Source organism: Phalaenopsis equestris, unplaced genomic scaffold (assembly GCF_001263595.1).
Source record: "Phalaenopsis equestris unplaced genomic scaffold, ASM126359v1 Scaffold000117, whole genome shotgun sequence".
Classification (NCBI taxonomy): Eukaryota; Viridiplantae; Streptophyta; class Magnoliopsida; order Asparagales; family Orchidaceae; genus Phalaenopsis; species Phalaenopsis equestris.
This window is the reverse complement of record NW_018164559.1, coordinates 215,205-233,384: the sequence shown is the minus strand read 5'-3', so window position 1 is coordinate 233,384 and position 18,180 is coordinate 215,205. Positions and strand designations below refer to the sequence as shown.

Here is an 18,180-nt window from a genome sequence, read left to right as displayed (position 1 = left end):
CCCCATCCTGAAATGCCCACGGTCCTGCCCAGGACATAGTCCTGCCCAGGACATAGTGAAAATATCGTAGAAATTTGGAGCTACGAGCCTCCATAATGAAGTGATTAAACCCATTCACCGAAAAAATGTAAAGCTGGAGCAATAAGTTAAACCTCTAATAACCATTCTCAACAGTATCTCCCATAAAATAACTGCAATAAATCCCATATGTCAGATCTCCACATAAGCCCCCCCAGACTAATACCCGAAGCAAAAACCGTCTACCAGGCCACCAAAAGGTTTAAGAGGAATCTAAAGTAATGTATAAGCATCCATCCAACCTTAAAAACAAGAAAACACCAAATATAAGCTGCCCAACCGTAACAAAAATAAGGAGCACTGGGCCTCCCATATTATTCATCACATACGAACTAATGGAGCCATGGGCCTCCATGTAAATTTCAAAAAACTATCCACCATATAATGTATGTATAGTTGCTACTTGCCCCACTCATTTCCTGAAACAGTAGGCAACCAAGGCATCCCGAGATAATTTAAGAAGAGTAAAAATAACCCAAAAAACAGCCTGGGCTGAACATACCACCCAACCAAAGAAAATAATCTAAGAGGAACCATCCCTACGAATATAAGGGGCATCTATGTTGTCACCAACTAGCAAAATGTGTAAAGGGGGACGGGGAGTAGATCCCACCCTACAAATAATAGTGGCACTACCTAAATTAGCAAGCCAATTAGCGGGTTGGTTCCTCTCACGGTAATTGAAACTCCACATAACATTCATATTGGAGATTAAACCTTTATCCTCTTAACATAATAAAGGATATCCCAAGGGGCCTCGACACCATTAGCCAAAATATCAACCAAGATGCGATTATCACATTAAAAAATAATAAAATGTCAGCTGAGAGAATAAGCCATCATAGCAGCCGTTAAAATGACCCGAGCCTCAGCCTCTATGGGAGTATCAGCATAAGAGGGAGATGAAAAGAAAAGTCTACAGTTCCCTGCATAGTTTCTAGCAATGCCCCCACAACCAACACTATTAGTTTTATAACTCCCATCCGTCTTAAACTTTATCCAGCCCCTAGGAGGTGGCCGCCATCTAACAAAAATTGGTAGATGAAGAAGCCTCCTCTCATCCAAAACTGTATGCCCCATAGAAAGAAAATAATTGATGTCCGAAAAGAAACTTTTAAAAATTGGTAGATGAAGAAGCCTCCTCTCATCCAAAACTGTATGCCCCATAGAAAGAAAATAATTGATGTCCGAAAAGAAACTTTTTTTAGATGTCCCTATTCCCCACAGCTTATTAGTGTAGACAATAAGATTTCCCTATTCCCCACAGCTTATTAGTGTAGACAATAATATTAGTAAAGACCATCGTATTCTGAATGGCCTTTCCTTCATGAATAATATCATTACGAGCCATCCAAATAAACCAATATATAATGTAAGGATAAATTTGCAAAAAATGTTTCTGCTTATTGTCCAGATTGCAAATCATAGTAGTGAGCAAAATATTCCTCTCAGAAGTGACGATAGTGCTAAACCACAATCCAACATTCCTCCATATAAATAGTGAAAAGAAACAAAAAAAGAAAATATGCTTGATAGTCTCCTCTGTCGAATTACATAAACAGCAACGTGAGACGATTCTCAAACCTTTCAACTTTAACATATCATCACATGGTATAATAGAATGTAAAATGCGCCACGCCAAGAAAGACAGAGGGAGTTAAAGCCCAACTCCACACCCCTCACCCCAAGGGAGCTTTTGAAAATTATGTAAAGAAGAATATAGAGATTTAGTAATGGAGTTTGTCACGGGAAATTTCAAAGGAGTATCTTGCAATTGAGGCTCAATAGGAATAGTGGAAATGAAGGTAGCTCCCTCCATCCCCAAAATGCTAATGAGGAGGAAAATTCGAATGACCGTCTACCCAAGTATTCGAAACCTTGAGATTAAAATACCTTGTATCCCTTATATCAAGCAAAACATGGGACCAACAATCATGTTAGAATGAAATATTTCCACCTCCCACCTCCCACCTCCCACCTCCCAGTAAATAAAATTCTGGAGTCTCATGAAGCATTGGGGATGCTAGGGTTTCGGCATTGGGGATGGAGCTACCTTCATTCCCAAAACACTCTCTTCCACCTGCTGGTTTGGAGCATGGTAATCTGGAGTATCATGAAACATCTCCCCATACTACTGGTACTAATTCAAACGTGTCTATACCACACATTATTATTGAAGAAGACGCACTTACATGTCAAGACACACGAGAGTGCTCTTTTGACTTAATAAAAAATCAGCTGGTACAAGAAGCAGATGCTTTCAATGTTTAACAACCTACACATGTCTGACACACTTTAGAACAATTCACTAATCAGATGAGTCCGCCTTTGGATGATGAATGACAATTCTATTCCAGGAGGAAGAAGAAGAATGGAGGCCGACTCGAGCTCAAGAACTTATTGGACGATACATTGGTTACTACCGACAATGAAACTCATCTTACCAATTTGTTAGCTGTCTCCTTTCTTAAAACTAGAGGCAAAGGTAGGGCAAATTTGGGTCGCTCTCTAACTACCTGATACTACGTGTTTTGACACTTTTGATTTTTGGGCTCTCATGTATTTTTCTGTATTTTTTTTTCTGAAACCATTTGTATGTGGTGTTACCGTGTGGGTAGGGTTCCATGCTTGGGCCCTCTCATACATTATAGCTGTATCTTTCTTTCTTTTTGATATATTAGCCCAAGGGCTTTCTCAAAAAAAAAAAAAAAAAAGATAAAAATAATATATATTATTCACTTGATCTTTATATTTGATAAAAATAATATATATTATTCACTTGATCTTTATATTTCAAATTATGGTGAAACTTATAGCATTTAGCATTTATTGCATTTAATCGCCCCTGTGGACCCTCCCCATGAAAATACTATTTCTGCGATTGATGAGAAGCTGGATGGCCCTGCTGAGCAACCTACACTTTCAAACCCTCCTCAATTGCAGGAAACATTAGGTGAAGAGGAGACAATTATTAGGTCATTAGGTGAAGAGGAGACAATTCATGCTTCCCACACGAACCTACAGTCGTTGCAACAATTGCCAATCCTTCTTCTGGTGCTCATCAGCTTTTATCTGCCCGGCGTTCCTCAATTGCAGGAAACATTAGGTGAAGAGGAGACAATTCATGCTTCACACACGAACCTACAGTCGTTGCAACAGTTGACAATCCTTCTTCTGGTGCTCATCAGCTTTTATCTGCCCGACGTTTTGTTTATCAACACGATTATCAGATGAGCCAGTCTTCTGAGGAGGAATGTCAGCTCTATTCAAGGAGGAAGAAGATTAGAGGTAAACTTCAGCTCGGGAACCTAATGAATGATTCTTTGGTTACTTCGGGAAATGACTCGACACTCAACAATTTGTTATCTGGATCTCACCCTAGAACCCTAGATCACCCTAGAACTAGAGGCAGAGGCAGAACTAAACTGGCTCGTCCCTAGCTACTTTTTTTGGCTCGTCCCTGTATCTTTCCTGTATGTTGTATTAAGGTTTAGATTGGAATTTTGCATAAGATTTTGTTTAGGATATCCTTCGGCTTGTTGTATTCCCCTTCTAGGGTTGTATCTGAAGGTGAGAAGATGATCTGACTATAACTCGTCCGAAGTGGTGACCATCTCCCAAGGATTGAATGGTGCTCCAACTATAGTTTGACATAGTGGAGATATTTATCGTTGAATTCCCATTCTCGACAACCCTTCCTTCGCTGCCACCGCCACCTTTCCTCACCGTCAGAACCACCAGACAACACTCATGCTGTCTTCCTGCAACTCCACCAGCCAGCCACCACCTCCCTACCTGATGACATCCTTTTCCAACCACTTCCCACTTTACTGAAACCCATTCCAACTGCCCGTCTTAGTTATCCAACCATCTCCCCTGGCGGTTATAGCCTTAAGGCAACCCTACCTTTATTGTCTCGTCATTCCACGCCTCCCTGTCTCCGCTTCAGTCATTCCCACTCGCTCCCGCCACCCCAAATAGTCGTTCTGGCCTTTTTTATTTATGCCAACCACCAGACCGGTCGTTTCCCTCAGTCCAACTTGCTGCCATTGCCACAACTCCTCACTTTCATTCTGACTCCCTCTCTTGCTGCCGCAAACCAAGACCGCCATTTTCAGCCATTTCGTTGCTGTCCAGTCTCTCCTTTTTGCTACCACCACCATTTCAGCCCTCCATCATTGTTGCCATCACCATAGACAACCCTCCCACATCACCCACTGCTCTTTTCTTACTGCCTGACACGAGAAGAAGCCGCCTTGCTATTTTCTACTTGCCAACCGCCTTTCCAGCCTCATGTCACCTTCCAAACCCTCGTCAATCATCACCACCATCCTTGGGATACACTCTAGTTGTGTTTGTTAGTGTCTGTTGTATTTTCCCTTCTAAGTTTGTTGGTTGTAATTGTACATTTGCTTTCGCTAATAGTATTATTGTTTCTATTATGATTTGGGTTAACTCTGATATCATTTATAATAGTATTATTGTTTCTATTATGATTTGGGTTCACTCTGATATCATTTGGTATGATAGCCACCCTAACACTAGCCTACCCTAGGGTTTCTAACATCCTCCAAACCCAAACCTATCTTCACCCCCACTAATGTTTCTTTCCCCAACCTTTATCACCATTACAAACCTCCTTCCATCCACCCACACCTAAACCCTAATCATGCCTCCAAGCAGATAAGTGTTGAACTCCGATCAGGAGTTTACAATGGAAGATATACAACGACACTCTTCCGAGTGCTATAACGGCTCAATGAAATTGAGGAAAAAAAACCATTCAGAGGGGTCACACAAACTCAATTCGCTCCTTAAGATGAAGAACCATTCCAAAAATCTGGCATAAAATATTAGAGAAGCCAGAATTTTGAAGTAAACGTGGATGTCATAATTTGATAGCCACATGGATACAGACGAAGCATCAAGTGACTCGGGACCTTAGAATGCGTTATTGAGAGCTAGGGCATCTCACCTAATGGACTGATAAAACTGAAAGCCAACAAGTTAAGGAAGAGTGCATCTCAGTGGTGGGCAAACTTGAAGTTTCTTTGATAGCGAGAAGGGAAGAGTAAAATTACTACATACCAATTCCTATCAACTCATTATAGACCGAATGTTCAGATCCCAACTTCAAAGATGGAAAGACCACATCATTAAACGATCATCACATCTTATAGACAGGGGTCAACCCCATGGTCAAGCAACAAGGGTACACTCAACAGAACGTTCAAGCCAACCTCACCTAAGATAACAATAGTTCAGAGTGGAGCTTTCCCAAATTCGTTCCAGTCAGGAAGTGATTAAAGTGCAATGAATTTTGACATTGAATCAGATTGCCCAACCAAGAAAATGATCTCATTCACTAATCAGAGAATTATTGAAGAAACGAGCAATGACACAATATACACTAAAAAGGTGAGGAAATGAATGATGAGGATCAAATTCCAACCAATGAGGGAGAAATGCAGATTGTTCAAGTTGAGCCATGAGAGAGACTCCAACTGAATTAGCACTGATTGTCCAAGATGGTATTGAGTTTGAGGAACCAATACCAGAGGCATGACAACCCTATAAAAGAGAAATTCAGACTTTTCAAATATATTGCATCCTTTTTTAGTTGCTTTATCGAGGGAGGTCCAACATATTAGAGATGAGTAGCTTTTAAGCTACTTCTGGAAGACCATATGAAATTGTTTAGGTAGTACAATTAATTCAACAGTATACCCATCGATAGATGATCAAACAGAAGGCACGACCAACAGTGTTGGAAATTATCTTACGAGCATAGCCGTAAGAAAAATTCTACAGTAGGATCCAAAACCTTTCAAAGAAGACGAAGAAAAGACATCTCCTAAGTGGTCACTTCAGTGTGATCTGGCCTACCTTAAATTTCATCCCAGAGTTGATTCTTTTTAACAAGCTTGTTTATCAGATACATTCAGCCGAGTACGAGAAGTGGAAGAAGAATGCTACAGACTTGAGAGCATGAAAATTACTTTGTGAAAATGTGCATCTATATGTAATTCCAGCTTAGATTGTGCCAAAAGTGGATTACTTATTCCATCAAGATATGCTTTGGAATGACAACGCCGATAGGATTGACATAACAGAAGCTTGCAACATTTCGGCAACCCTCAACGGGGCCAATCTGACTATTATGAGAAGACAAAAGCTTTAACAGATGAGGTCGAAGCTACCTCAATCCTGGGAATTGATGTAGGAGCTTCCTGCTTTGATTTCTGTCACGATTTTTGCTCCTGTGATGTCTCCCATTACAGTGCGGGATGCGAACCACAAGTGTGCTAGTTCACGCGAATAACACAACCAAAATGAGTGGGTCCATTTTTTATTCCTTTCAAATTTTCAGCGAGTTTCCTCCTTTTGTTTCATTTATTTCTACCCATTTCCTATATATATGTTGTATTAAGGTTTAGATTGCCACTCATTTCCTATATATATGTTGTATTAAGGTTTAGATTGGAGTTTTGCATATATTTATGTTCAGGACAGCCAACGGCTAACGGTGTTCCCCTCCTAATTGTATCCAAAGGCAAGAATGTGCTTTGACTGTAACTCGTTTGAGGTGGTGACAGTCTCCCAAGGATTAAATGGTGCTCCGACTATCATTCGATCACGCAAAGATATTTCTCCTCGATTTCCCATCCTCCACACACCTCCCTTAGCCGTCTCCACCATCTTTCTTAGCTGCCAGAACCACCAGACAACACTCCTGTCTTTCTGCAACTTAAGCCGCCAGCCACCTCCTCTTCCACTTGCTACCATCTTTTCCAACCGCCTCTCACCTTGCTGCCACCATTCCAGCCATCTCCCCTGGCTGCTGCAGCCCCAGGACAGCCCTCCCTTTGCTGTCTTACAATCCCACTCCTTCCCACCGCTGTCGTCATTCTCGCTCGCTGCAGCCACCCTATATAGATGTTTCTGGCTATTTATGATATTCTAGCCGCACGACCAGTTGTTTTCCTCATTCTAGTTTGTCAGCATTGCCGTAACTCCTCCCCTTCACTGCTGCCATCCTCCTCCCTTGTCGTCGCAACTCAGGACCTCCCTTTCCAACCGTTTTGCTGCTGTCCAGTCACTCCTCTTTGCTGCCGTCACCAATTCAACCCTCCATCATTGTTTCCATCACCCGAACAACCCTCCCACATCACTCTAGTGTTTGTTGGCTGTCCGATACTCGACAAACAACCGCCTTGCTACCGTCCACTTGCCAATCATCTTTTCCACCCCCGCGCCGACCACCACCACCATCTTTGGGATACACTCTAGTTGTGTTTGTTTGTGCCTGTTGTTGCAATTTTTCTTTCAAATGTGTTGGTTGTAAAAGCCTATTTGCTTCCAGTAATAATATTTAATATTTCATTTTGGGGTTTAGGTTAACTCTGGTATCAACCCCCTTGTTTGATTAGTATGAATCCATGATTTTGCTGAGTATTAATTAGCCCAACCCCAAAATGTTTGGATAGGACCAACAATGAATGCTTTAAATGATGATGAGTTGTTCATATTCAAATCACTAATGCTGAAAACAATAAGGTAATTACTAGCACAACTGAACAAATGAAAACTGAGGCACAAAGACACAACTTAAAGAAAACGATGCAATTATCAAGATCATTAAACAACAAAGAAGTAGCTAAATGCTCACCTTTATATGTGCCGTGTAATGTCCACTTGCCATGCTTCCATAGTGATTGCTCAATGCATACAGCTCATAAGTTTGGCGCTGAGAATTGCCCTTGTTGGCAAGATAATCAGTCAAATCAAAGTCATGAATGGGAAAATTGACAAAAGTTTCCAACTTCTGCTTAGTAGACCGACTGAAAGAGAATCTCTTCAAATGAATAACAAGAACTTCAGGAAGCCTCCATAAATCCAATTTTTTGCTTGCCTGCCGTTGCTCCTTGCATTTAGGACAGAACCTTTTAAAAAGGAAAATATCAAATTTGGCCATAAATCTAATCAAGAAAACAAGGATATATTTAGGAGATGAGTGTAAATTCAATATTTTCAAATGTCAGGACAGTAACACTATCTTAGCTCTTGTTGGATCCTAGCAATCCCTCTACTGCACTCAAATGACCATAAAAAATAAAGAAAAGAAAAGGAAAGATGCAAGAAATAAAAGCTACAATGGAGATTACATGAATAGTTTTATATACTACACACCAATATAGTTATACTTTGGCTTCATCTGGTAATACTTTTCATTTGTTTGTTTCCAAATACCCTTCCATAACATAATTTTGATTAGGGGCATTAACATCAATAGCACACAAGTCTTATGTATTGACCTATCTTGCACCTAAGTTTTTATATTTACACACATAGCACTCAAAGTTTTAATAGCACATTAAAAATAACACTATTATCACTTTTTAATAGCAAAATATAACTTTTAATGCATAGATTTAAAACACCAAAGTGCTATGTAAATATAAAAGTTTAAATGTGAGATATGTAAATACATAAGCATTGTGTGCTACAGATTTAAATTTGCCTTTTGATTAATATAAAAAACATGCAACAAAAACTCCGCATGAGGTGTATGTCTCCATAGTTTTACAACATCATCTAATTTGCAGAACATATCATACACACCTATTAGAGTGTTAGCTCCTTTATTTGGAACAACATAACGCAGTGCCTCAAAGTATTTCCTAACTAAGCCTCAGTACTGATAACATGGTTAGTCTATTATACTAAGCAATAGCTAATTGATGTATTTATTTGTGTAATCATATTGTTGAAGCAATCACACAAATTTTCAAGCACCTGCAGACAAATGCGTAATAAGAGTCATGAAAATAATGATGTAATCACACCCGTGAGAATAAAAATAACTAATGGAAAACATAGCAGACTACATTGAAAACATTTCATTGAAGAAAAAACATAACCATAATGAAACTGACCACATGTCCTCAGGAACCAATGGCTCTTCCCTCAAGAAAGCATCAAGGCAAGCATATAAAGAGAGAGGCTCGCCACGAGATCTTTTAGGTAACGGAGGGCCATATTTGTATACTTCTGGAAGGATCTCAAGCCGGCGAGTATCATAGATCTGAAGATCCTTCTGGGACCAATTGATAAATACTACTGTTGATGATGAAGAAGATGAATATGACCGCAGCTTAAGAGGCTTCTCTTCTACAGTTGATAGATCTATGAGCTCATCATTTTCATCAACCAACTCAAGGAACAGGTGGCAGTCTGTTTCTGATCTATCATGGTTGCTTCCTCCATCTTTATGATCACTCTCAGCACATTCCTCATCAGTACTAATATAATGGTCAGTAGTATACGATGCTACACGTGAGAATGAATTTGAAAGACAACCAGGTTGCGACTTTTGACTTTGTAGCATAGGAATAAGCATGTTCTGTAACGTCCTTCGGATATCAGCGCATCGCACGGACCCATCACCCAAAAATGGAGCCATAAGTGGAGTACCGTAGGGCTTCCACGCCTTAATGCTTCCGTTCCCCTCACTAAAAAAGTTGGAAAGAAATGTGAGTACTGGCTAAGAAAATACTAAACAAAAAAAAATTGAAAACTATTCCGAATAAAGTCCAAAATGTGGTTGCATCATCCACCATATATGCAATTTTGATAGTACAATACAATATTGTGGAGAAAAAGGGCTTTTAAGGTTTTGGGACAAAGTAATGAAAAGTGACAAGAAACTTAAGGAATTACATAACCCGAACAAACAGGCTGCAATGCAGCTTATTTCATCAGACTAAGATAAAATATCATTTCACTTGATTGACAAGATGATAAAGGCTTCAAATGGAATGGGAATGTGTCTGCATATATGTTAATGGCTCCATACATATCTTGATATGTTGAATTTACTTGGAGAGAAAAATTGCTTCATCAATTATTCATAAATAGAGTACATATATATAGGGAAACCAATCCCTCCTTATTTACAAATGTACCAAACTAATGCGAGGCTGAGAGGTGGGACGCAGGCGAGGAAGGCGGGACATGGAAGACGCGGAGCCCGGAAGGCGGCACTCTGCGAATTGGAGAAGAATGAACCAGCTGGTTGCTGAAGCATGGATCTCCGGACCGGTCGATTTTCATAGAAGCAAGAGATACCGCATATCCCCCAACCAGGCGCCAATTTTCCGCCACTTCTCCACTTGCTTTTCTGGTTTCTACCCAAGAGAGGGACCTTCCCTTCCTATTTTATCTATTAGCTAATATATATATGGTTATTTGTTGAATTAGGGTTAGGTTTGGTGTTATTTCTCTTTTCAAATTCTATGTGGAGTCTCCTTTCCTCTTGTTAGGGCTGTATCCGACGATAGATGGTGCTCCGGTTGTATCCTGCTCCAAGGTGGTGTTTTATCCTTTTCGATTTCCTCCCTACGTCTTCCCCCTTATCTCCCCTTCGCTGTCGGCCACCCCTACTGCTCCCTGTTGGCCCGCCACCCCCTTTTCTTGCAGCAGTACTTGCTGTTCAGCCCATTCAGCCACCAACCAGCACCCTGCCGCCCCATTTTCCTTTCCAGCAGCCATACTTGTCATCTCCAGACACACCGTACAACCTCAAATCCTTCCTAATCCCTTACCACCTACCAAAACCTCCTCACGCCTCTCCTAATTCCACCGAACCTATCACTTTCTCCCCCACTCCTAGACATCGCCCACCAACATCCCTACCTTCCAACATCTATTCTCCATTCCTTACCAGTACTCTCAAACATCGCGCCGATGCCACCATCACCTTCGGATCCTCACCCGAGATTGGAGTTTGATGTGTTTTATTTCCGTTTTGAGTCGGGTAACCCTAATTCATTTGCATAGTAAAAATTGCTTCCGTTCCCATTGTTGTTGACTAGTTTCAGTATCATTTAGTATCAACGCCAGCCTAACCCTAGTCCTATCTTAGGGTTTCCTAGCATCCACCATAAATCAAAAATTATCTTTCCTACCACTAACTACCCTTTCCACTTCTACAAATCCCAAACCCTAACCATGTCATCTAGGAGAAACATGCCCATGTGTACCTAGGGAGAGATACAGTGAGAGATCTGTCGACTTCAATAGAGATTGACAAACATTTAGGATGACATTTTGGAGAGACACACCCTTGATGGTGATAGGAAAAGTCAAAGAGGCAAAAGAGACAAAAATTTCAACCCTATCCATAAGGAGGATGTCAGTAATGAAGATGAAAGGTCATGACGTTTCAGAATCCAGTATCAAAGGAGGCCTAGAAAGGAGCCATCCGTTGGAGGACACTGTGAGTACGAAATCAAGGTGGATCTGCTATAATTTGAGGGAGGTATGGATTCAGAAGAATATTGATCGGAGGCAAGTTATTGAATGTATCTTTGAGTATAAGGATGTGCTAGAGGATAAGAGGGTCAAATTAGTTTCTATCAAGTTGAAGAAAAGTTCCTCTTTGTGGTGGCACAACTTACAGAGACAGAGAGAAAGAGAAGACATCGAGAAGGTTACCAAATGGGAGAAGATGAAGAAAGCGACGCAGAGAAAATACCTCTCACCCCACTATTGTCAGGATGTGTTTCTGAGACTCTACTACCAGTACTAGAGGGATCCATCACCAGAGGAGTTCATGGCACAATTTGACCACTTACAGATGAAATGTGAGCTAACCGAGTCGGATGAGCACACTATAGCCTGGTAACTTGGGAGCCTGAAACTCTCTATTAGCAATGTGATACAATTACATCCTTATTCGTCACTTGGAGATGTCCTGACATTAGCATTGAAATTGGAGAGGCAGTAGAAACAGAATATGCAACCACCACCAGCCAGACAGTCCCCCCCACAGTTCAAGACATCAGTAAAAGCATGCCTCAGAGAGTTGAGAAAGCTAGGTCGGATAAGGATAGAGCCACCCCCAGTGAGAAGAAGCCTGAGAAGAGTAGTACACCAGCTACAGTCTTTGCCAGAAAGTGTTTCAAACGCCACGGATTTGGACACATTGCCTCCAGCTTGTCGATAAGCCAAGTCGTGTCTTTTACCGTAGAAGATGTTAGGGACGAGGAGAATACTGAGGAACATGGAGAGGCGTATCATCCACCACGTTCGCGAATCCTACAGGCTAAGGATACGAGGAATCCTCATTGGCTTTACCACAATATCTTCTACACCCTGCATGGTGAATGGAAAAGAATACAATATCATCATCGATGGGGGCAGCAGTAAGATTGTGACATCCACACAGATGGTAGAACACTAAGGTCTCAAGACTCAGAGGCACTCCCAGCCATATTCTTTGACATGGTTGAAGAAGAAGAACAAAGTCAACATTGACCAGAGAAGCGTAGTGGAGTTTTTGATTGGGAGCTAGCTACAGGAGCAGGTGTGGTGTGATGTGATCTCATGGATGTCTGCCAACTTTTGTTACGAAGACCGTGGCAGTTGACTAGAGGACTCAACAAGACAGATTCAAGAATACACATTCCTTCACCAATGATGGAAAACACTTCATCCTACTTCGGCGAAGCACGAGATCACATGAGCCCTTACCAACAAAGCAACATCGGTGGCATCAATTTTGGTGAAGACATGGGATGATAGGACTTGGACACCAGCTCCAGAAATGAGAAAGGCACAACAAAAGATATTTTAGGATATTAAGATCAATACCTTACCACCAACGCCACCATCATACGAGAAGGTACAAGTTACCCCCACTTCATATATGGTTAAACCATTTGTGGTTATTACGAGAGTATTTAGCAACAAAGGCGGGGCACACAGTTCAGCTCAACAGTAGACTCCCAGAAAATTGGACCATTGTGAATGGTTGCTCTTAAGTTAGGAAAGACTTTTAGGCACCTTGGAGAATGGTGCGGTCGCTAGTGGGATCCAGGTGCTACTAGGATTGCAAATGAAGAACCGGAAGCTTTGATGAAAAAAGTCAAAGCCCCCCTTCCTCCCTCCCTCCCCCCCTCCCCAAAAAAAAAAAAAAAAAAAAAAACCCTAGGAGATTGACGTGGAGTTGGGAGATGGGACACGAGCGAGGAAGACGGGATGCAGGAAATGCAGAACCTGAGAGGCGACACTATGCAATTTGGAGCCGACTGAACCGACTGGTTGCTAAACCATCCAGCATGGATCCTGGTCCAATCCCATGTTGGACCGATCGGTCTTCTTAGAAGCGAGAGATACAGCGTATCCCCCATCCAAGCCCCTGTTTTCAGCCCCTTTTCCCCTTCCTTTTCTGGTTGCCACCCAAGAGAGGGACCCCCTTCCTATTTTACCTATTAACTATCATATATGTGAGTGTTTTTTGAATTATTGGTGTGATTTTTTTTTTCAGATTCTATGTGGAGTTTCCTTTCCCCTTGCTAAAGTTGTATCCGACGACGGATTGTGCTCCGAGTGTATCCTGATTCGAGGTGGTGTTGTATCCACTCTAATTTCCTCCTTACATCTTCCCCCTTATGTTTCCTTAGTTGTCGGTCAACCCTATTCCTCCCTGTGGGCTACCATCCCCTTTTCTTGCAGCAGTACTTACTGTCTAGGCCATCCAACATCCAAGCAACACCCTGCCACCTCCTTCCCTGCAGCCATACATGCCATCCTTTCCCTCCAGCCACAGCGTACAACTGCAAACTCTTCCTAATCCCTCACCACCTACCGACATTTGTCGCCTCTCCCAATTCCACCACCAGCCAACCAAACCCTTTCTCCCCCACTCCTAGTCACCGACCACCACCATCCCTACCTTCCAACGCCCATTCCCCATTACTTGCCACTACTACTCTCAACCACTGCGCCAACACTCCACCATCTTCACATCTTCTCTTTGTGTCACAACTGGAGATAGGATTTTGATGTGTTTTATTTTCTTTTTGAGTCGTGTTGTTGCCCTAATTCATTTGTTTAATAAAAAATGTTTTTGTTCTCGTTCGTTTTGACTAGTTCCAGTATCACAGCTAAATTTGGAAAGGATATAATTCTGAATAAAAAAATAAAAAAAACATAAAATTGGAAGAGAATAAACTAAACCAAAGGTTTGCTAAGATATCCCAATCAAATCCTCCAAGATTTGAAGGTGGTGGCCGTCCCACATGAGAAAGATAAATATGAAAAAAAGCAAATCTTCTCAGATTTTGCACTATTCCTGAAGTTATGTCGTAAATATTGTAGAAGCCGAGCTTGGTATTAAATTTTGAGGTGCTGAAAAGAAGAGCTTTGATGAAGACATCAACGACTTATTGGTTTGTCGAGATGTAGCTTAGATGTATAAATCCCACATTGATCTTTACAGAGATAAATTGTCTATCAACTTCGATGTGCATGATTTTTTCATGATGCAAATGATTTTTTCAATACTGATACTGTTTGACTGTCACAAAACATTTGTATGAGCCTATGTGAAGAACAAGCCGGTTCCCTTAACAATTTTTGAATCTAGATCCCTTCAAATATCTCCCAGGCAAGTGTCATATGCTCTGATTCTACATTGCTTCTCGAAACAACCACTCGCTTTGTACTTCTCAATGTAACCAAATTTTTCCATACATATGAGCAATAACCTGTGATTAACATTCTGTCAGTGAGTTCTCCTGTCTAACTACTCTCAGTGTAGGACTTCACTTCTTCGTTTCTAGTTTTCTTAAAAATTAATCCATAATTAGGAGTTTTCTTAAGATCTCAAAATCCTATAAATCGTCTATAAATGCACTTCAATTGGGCAATTCATGCATTGCCTCACAATATTGACAGAGTATGAAATATCTGGTCAATCTTTAGTATATTCCCTTATCCACATAGATACTTTCTTCTTTGTTAAACTTCTTGTTAGGTTCCATTATAGTATTAGTAGGTTTGCATCCAATCATCATAGTTTCCTTTAGCAGATCTTGAATGTATTTCCTCTATAATATAGCAAACTATTTTTGGATCTCGCAACCTCCAAGATTGGAAATATCTCCTACATCCTAGCTCCTTAATTTCAAACTTAGCGCCCAACACTTCTTTGATTTTAAGAATTTCTCTTTCATCATCACTAGTAAGAGTTATATCCACATATACGATTAGTGCAACAATCATATATTCCTGAATGTGTTTTATAAAAAATATGTGATCAACTTAATAACTAACAAATGACCAAATTACCCCAAAATCAGCTAATAAGTCAACCCTTTAATCATAGGAAAAGTGATACATCCACAAAGGGATTGCGGCTCATAGTGTTAGATATGAAAATAAACAAAAAAAAAAAGGGAACTGTTCGAGTTATACCCGCTGCCAATAATCCAGGTGTTGTGAGCTAATCCAGATCTCACCCGAAAAAGGTAAAGTAATGTTTCGTTCAATCAAAACTCTGGCTTCAGAAGACTGACTTAGATTAACTATAGGAATATCAATTTTGAGGGGTTTACCGTAGACCATAGCTAAGGAATAGAGGAACTCGTGACTGGAGAGATGAAACTTCAGACCCGGGAAGCGCAACCAAACACGAATGGTAGGAGGTTTGGTGAGAGAATCAAAGTCAACTGTTCATTTTAAAACTTTCATCACACATTCATCTATTCAAACGAGTATTCTCGCAAACAAATGAGCATTGTCTTCATCATCTGATAATTGGATAAGAATGTACCTACCGTCCAATTTACCAATCTTCCATTCCCCTTTCAGACGCATTTGCTCAAACTCTTTTCGAATTACATCGATTTTAGGGTTTCCATAGAGGAATTTACCAACTAGGACCAATCGACAGGATGAAGCTAAAATGGAGATCTAGGCTTCAGAGAGAAAGATTGTAAACTTACCATTTTTACGGGATACTTTTTTAAGAAATCAGGTGTCAACACCCTGCGCAAAGGTGTCATGGTATCGCTGCGGGAACATACACGAAATAAGAGGGCAAGTGGGGCTGTCGCTAGCAAGAGCGATGGCGTAGGAACGTCCTGGGGCAATCAATGCTTGCAGGGAAAGGGTTAGAGCAGATGATGCACTGCCGGAGATGGTCTTTTGATGAGCAAACGAAGACGAGGGGACGGGAGCAGACGACGCACGACGAAGACGAAGCACGACAGAACGTGAGCCCTTCTTCTGCAAGCAGACGAAGCGCGACGAAGACGAAGCGCGATGAAGGACGAAAGCACAAAGCATGACGAATACAAATGAAATCGACGAAAGAGGAGCTCGACAAAGTGAGAATCAGCGAAGCAGATGTTAGGGTTCTCCATGAGGCGAAAACCCTAGCAAAGCGAAGGAGCGGAGCAGTGGAGAAGAGACATTATACATATATATATATATATATATATATATATATTTAAGGAAAGAGCTATTCATGACTTCTTACGCGTTAATAACAAAGGCGGTTACAAAATATTGAAGGGAAAAATGATCCCCGCCAAAAATAAGAAAATACATATAGTCCTAGGGGTTCCTTTTTTCACATTACAAGTCCACCCAAAAAGGAAACAAAAATAAAAAAAAAGATAAATGTAAACCAAAATATACATGCATCCAACCAAAACGTATACCCAAAAATTGAAGTATACCCCATATGTACATGTATAACAAATGAAGCAGAAGGTAGCGCAAGTTGCAAGCCAAAAACAAGACGTCTTGAAAATTGGAAATAGCAACAACGAGCAAATCCCAAAATTCAAAAACCTGCAGCTCAAAAACTGTGAAAACACTAAACAAGAAAGAAGACAAGTGACCAAAAAAAGAAAGATAATGCTCCACGGTCCTCCAACCCCCCTTCCAGAAATGCATATCATAAATAAGGAGCCACTTTCCAGTCCTAGAGAAAGAGTGGAAGACCCGTATAAATTTGGAGTCATGAGCCTCCAAATCGAAGATATCAAGCCCGTTTACATAACCGTGAATCTAGAAAAATTACTGCAAATCCCATATGCCGTATCTCCACTAAATCCCCCCAAGCCAAAATCCAATGTAAGACCCAACTCCAATGCCACCAAAACATAGCCAAAGTAAGTAGCCATAGGCCTCCCAAAATAATCATCTTATATGTCACAAAGGAGCCCTGGGCCTCTATGCTAGTATTATAAAACCATCCACCATGTGAAACAAATATATATGTTGCATGCTCCACACAAAACCAAGCAACCAAAGCACCCAAATATAAATAAATAGGAGTAAATACAGGCCAAAAAAGAGCTTGGGCCGAAACATACCACCCAGCTAAAGAAATTGATTTAAGAGGAAATATCCCTTCGAATATAAGGAGCATCAATATTGTCACCAACTAGCAGAGTGTGTAAAGAAGGGGGGAGTAGATCCCACCCTACAAATAGAAGTGGAACTACCTAAGTTAGAAAGCCAATTAGCGGGTTGATTACCCTCCCGGTAATTGAAACTCCACATGACATTCATATTTGAGATTAAGTCTTTAATCCTCTTTATATAATAAAGTATATCCCAAGGGGCGTCGGCACCATTTGCCAAAATATCAACCAAGATACGATTATCACATTCAAAAATAATAAATTGCCAGCTGAGAAATTGAGCCATAATAGCAGCCGTTAAAATATCTCGAGCCTCAGCCTCTATAGGAGTATCAACATAAGAAGGAGATGAAAAGTCCCAAAGAAAGAAAATAATTGATGCCCGAAAAGAAACTTTTTTTTTAAAACTCCCCATTCTTCACAGTTTATTAATGTAAGCAATGATATTGGTAAAGATCATCATATTCTGAATGACCTTACCTTCATGAATAATGTCATTACGAGCCATCCAGATAAATCAACGTATGATGTAAGGGTAAATTTGCCAAAAATGTTTCTGCTTACGGTCCAGATTGCAAATCAAGGTAGTGAGCAAAATATTCCTCTCAGGAGTAACTATAGTGCCAAACCACAAACCAACATTCCTCCAAATAAATAAAGAAAAAGGACAAGAGAAGAAAATATGCTCTATAGTCTCCTCCGCCGCATTACACAAGTAACAACGAGAGGCGACTCTCAAACCTTTCAATTTTAATATATCATCACATGACATGATTGGAGTAGAAAAATTTGAATGAAAATGCGTCATGCCAGGAAAGAAATAGGAGTTAATGCCCAACTCCACACCCCCTCTCCCCAAGGGATTTTTTGTAAATTATGC

At 40.7% G+C, this 18,180-nt stretch overlaps 1 protein-coding gene across 3 annotated transcripts in view; it reads right to left on the bottom strand.

Annotated features, from left to right (window-relative positions):
- LOC110021029 (ubiquitin carboxyl-terminal hydrolase 5) overlaps positions 1-18,180 on the bottom strand; it is a 131,501-nt gene that overhangs the window by 10,237 nt on the left and 103,084 nt on the right. For all 3 annotated transcript variants that reach the window (XM_020719349.1, XM_020719350.1, XM_020719351.1), the window contains 2 exons: positions 9,015-9,590; positions 7,748-8,021 (listed from right to left, as the gene is read on the bottom strand). In XM_020719349.1, the coding sequence (XP_020575008.1) occupies positions 7,748-8,021; positions 9,015-9,590 (850 nt within the window). The remainder of the gene's footprint in view (positions 1-7,747; positions 8,022-9,014; positions 9,591-18,180) is intronic.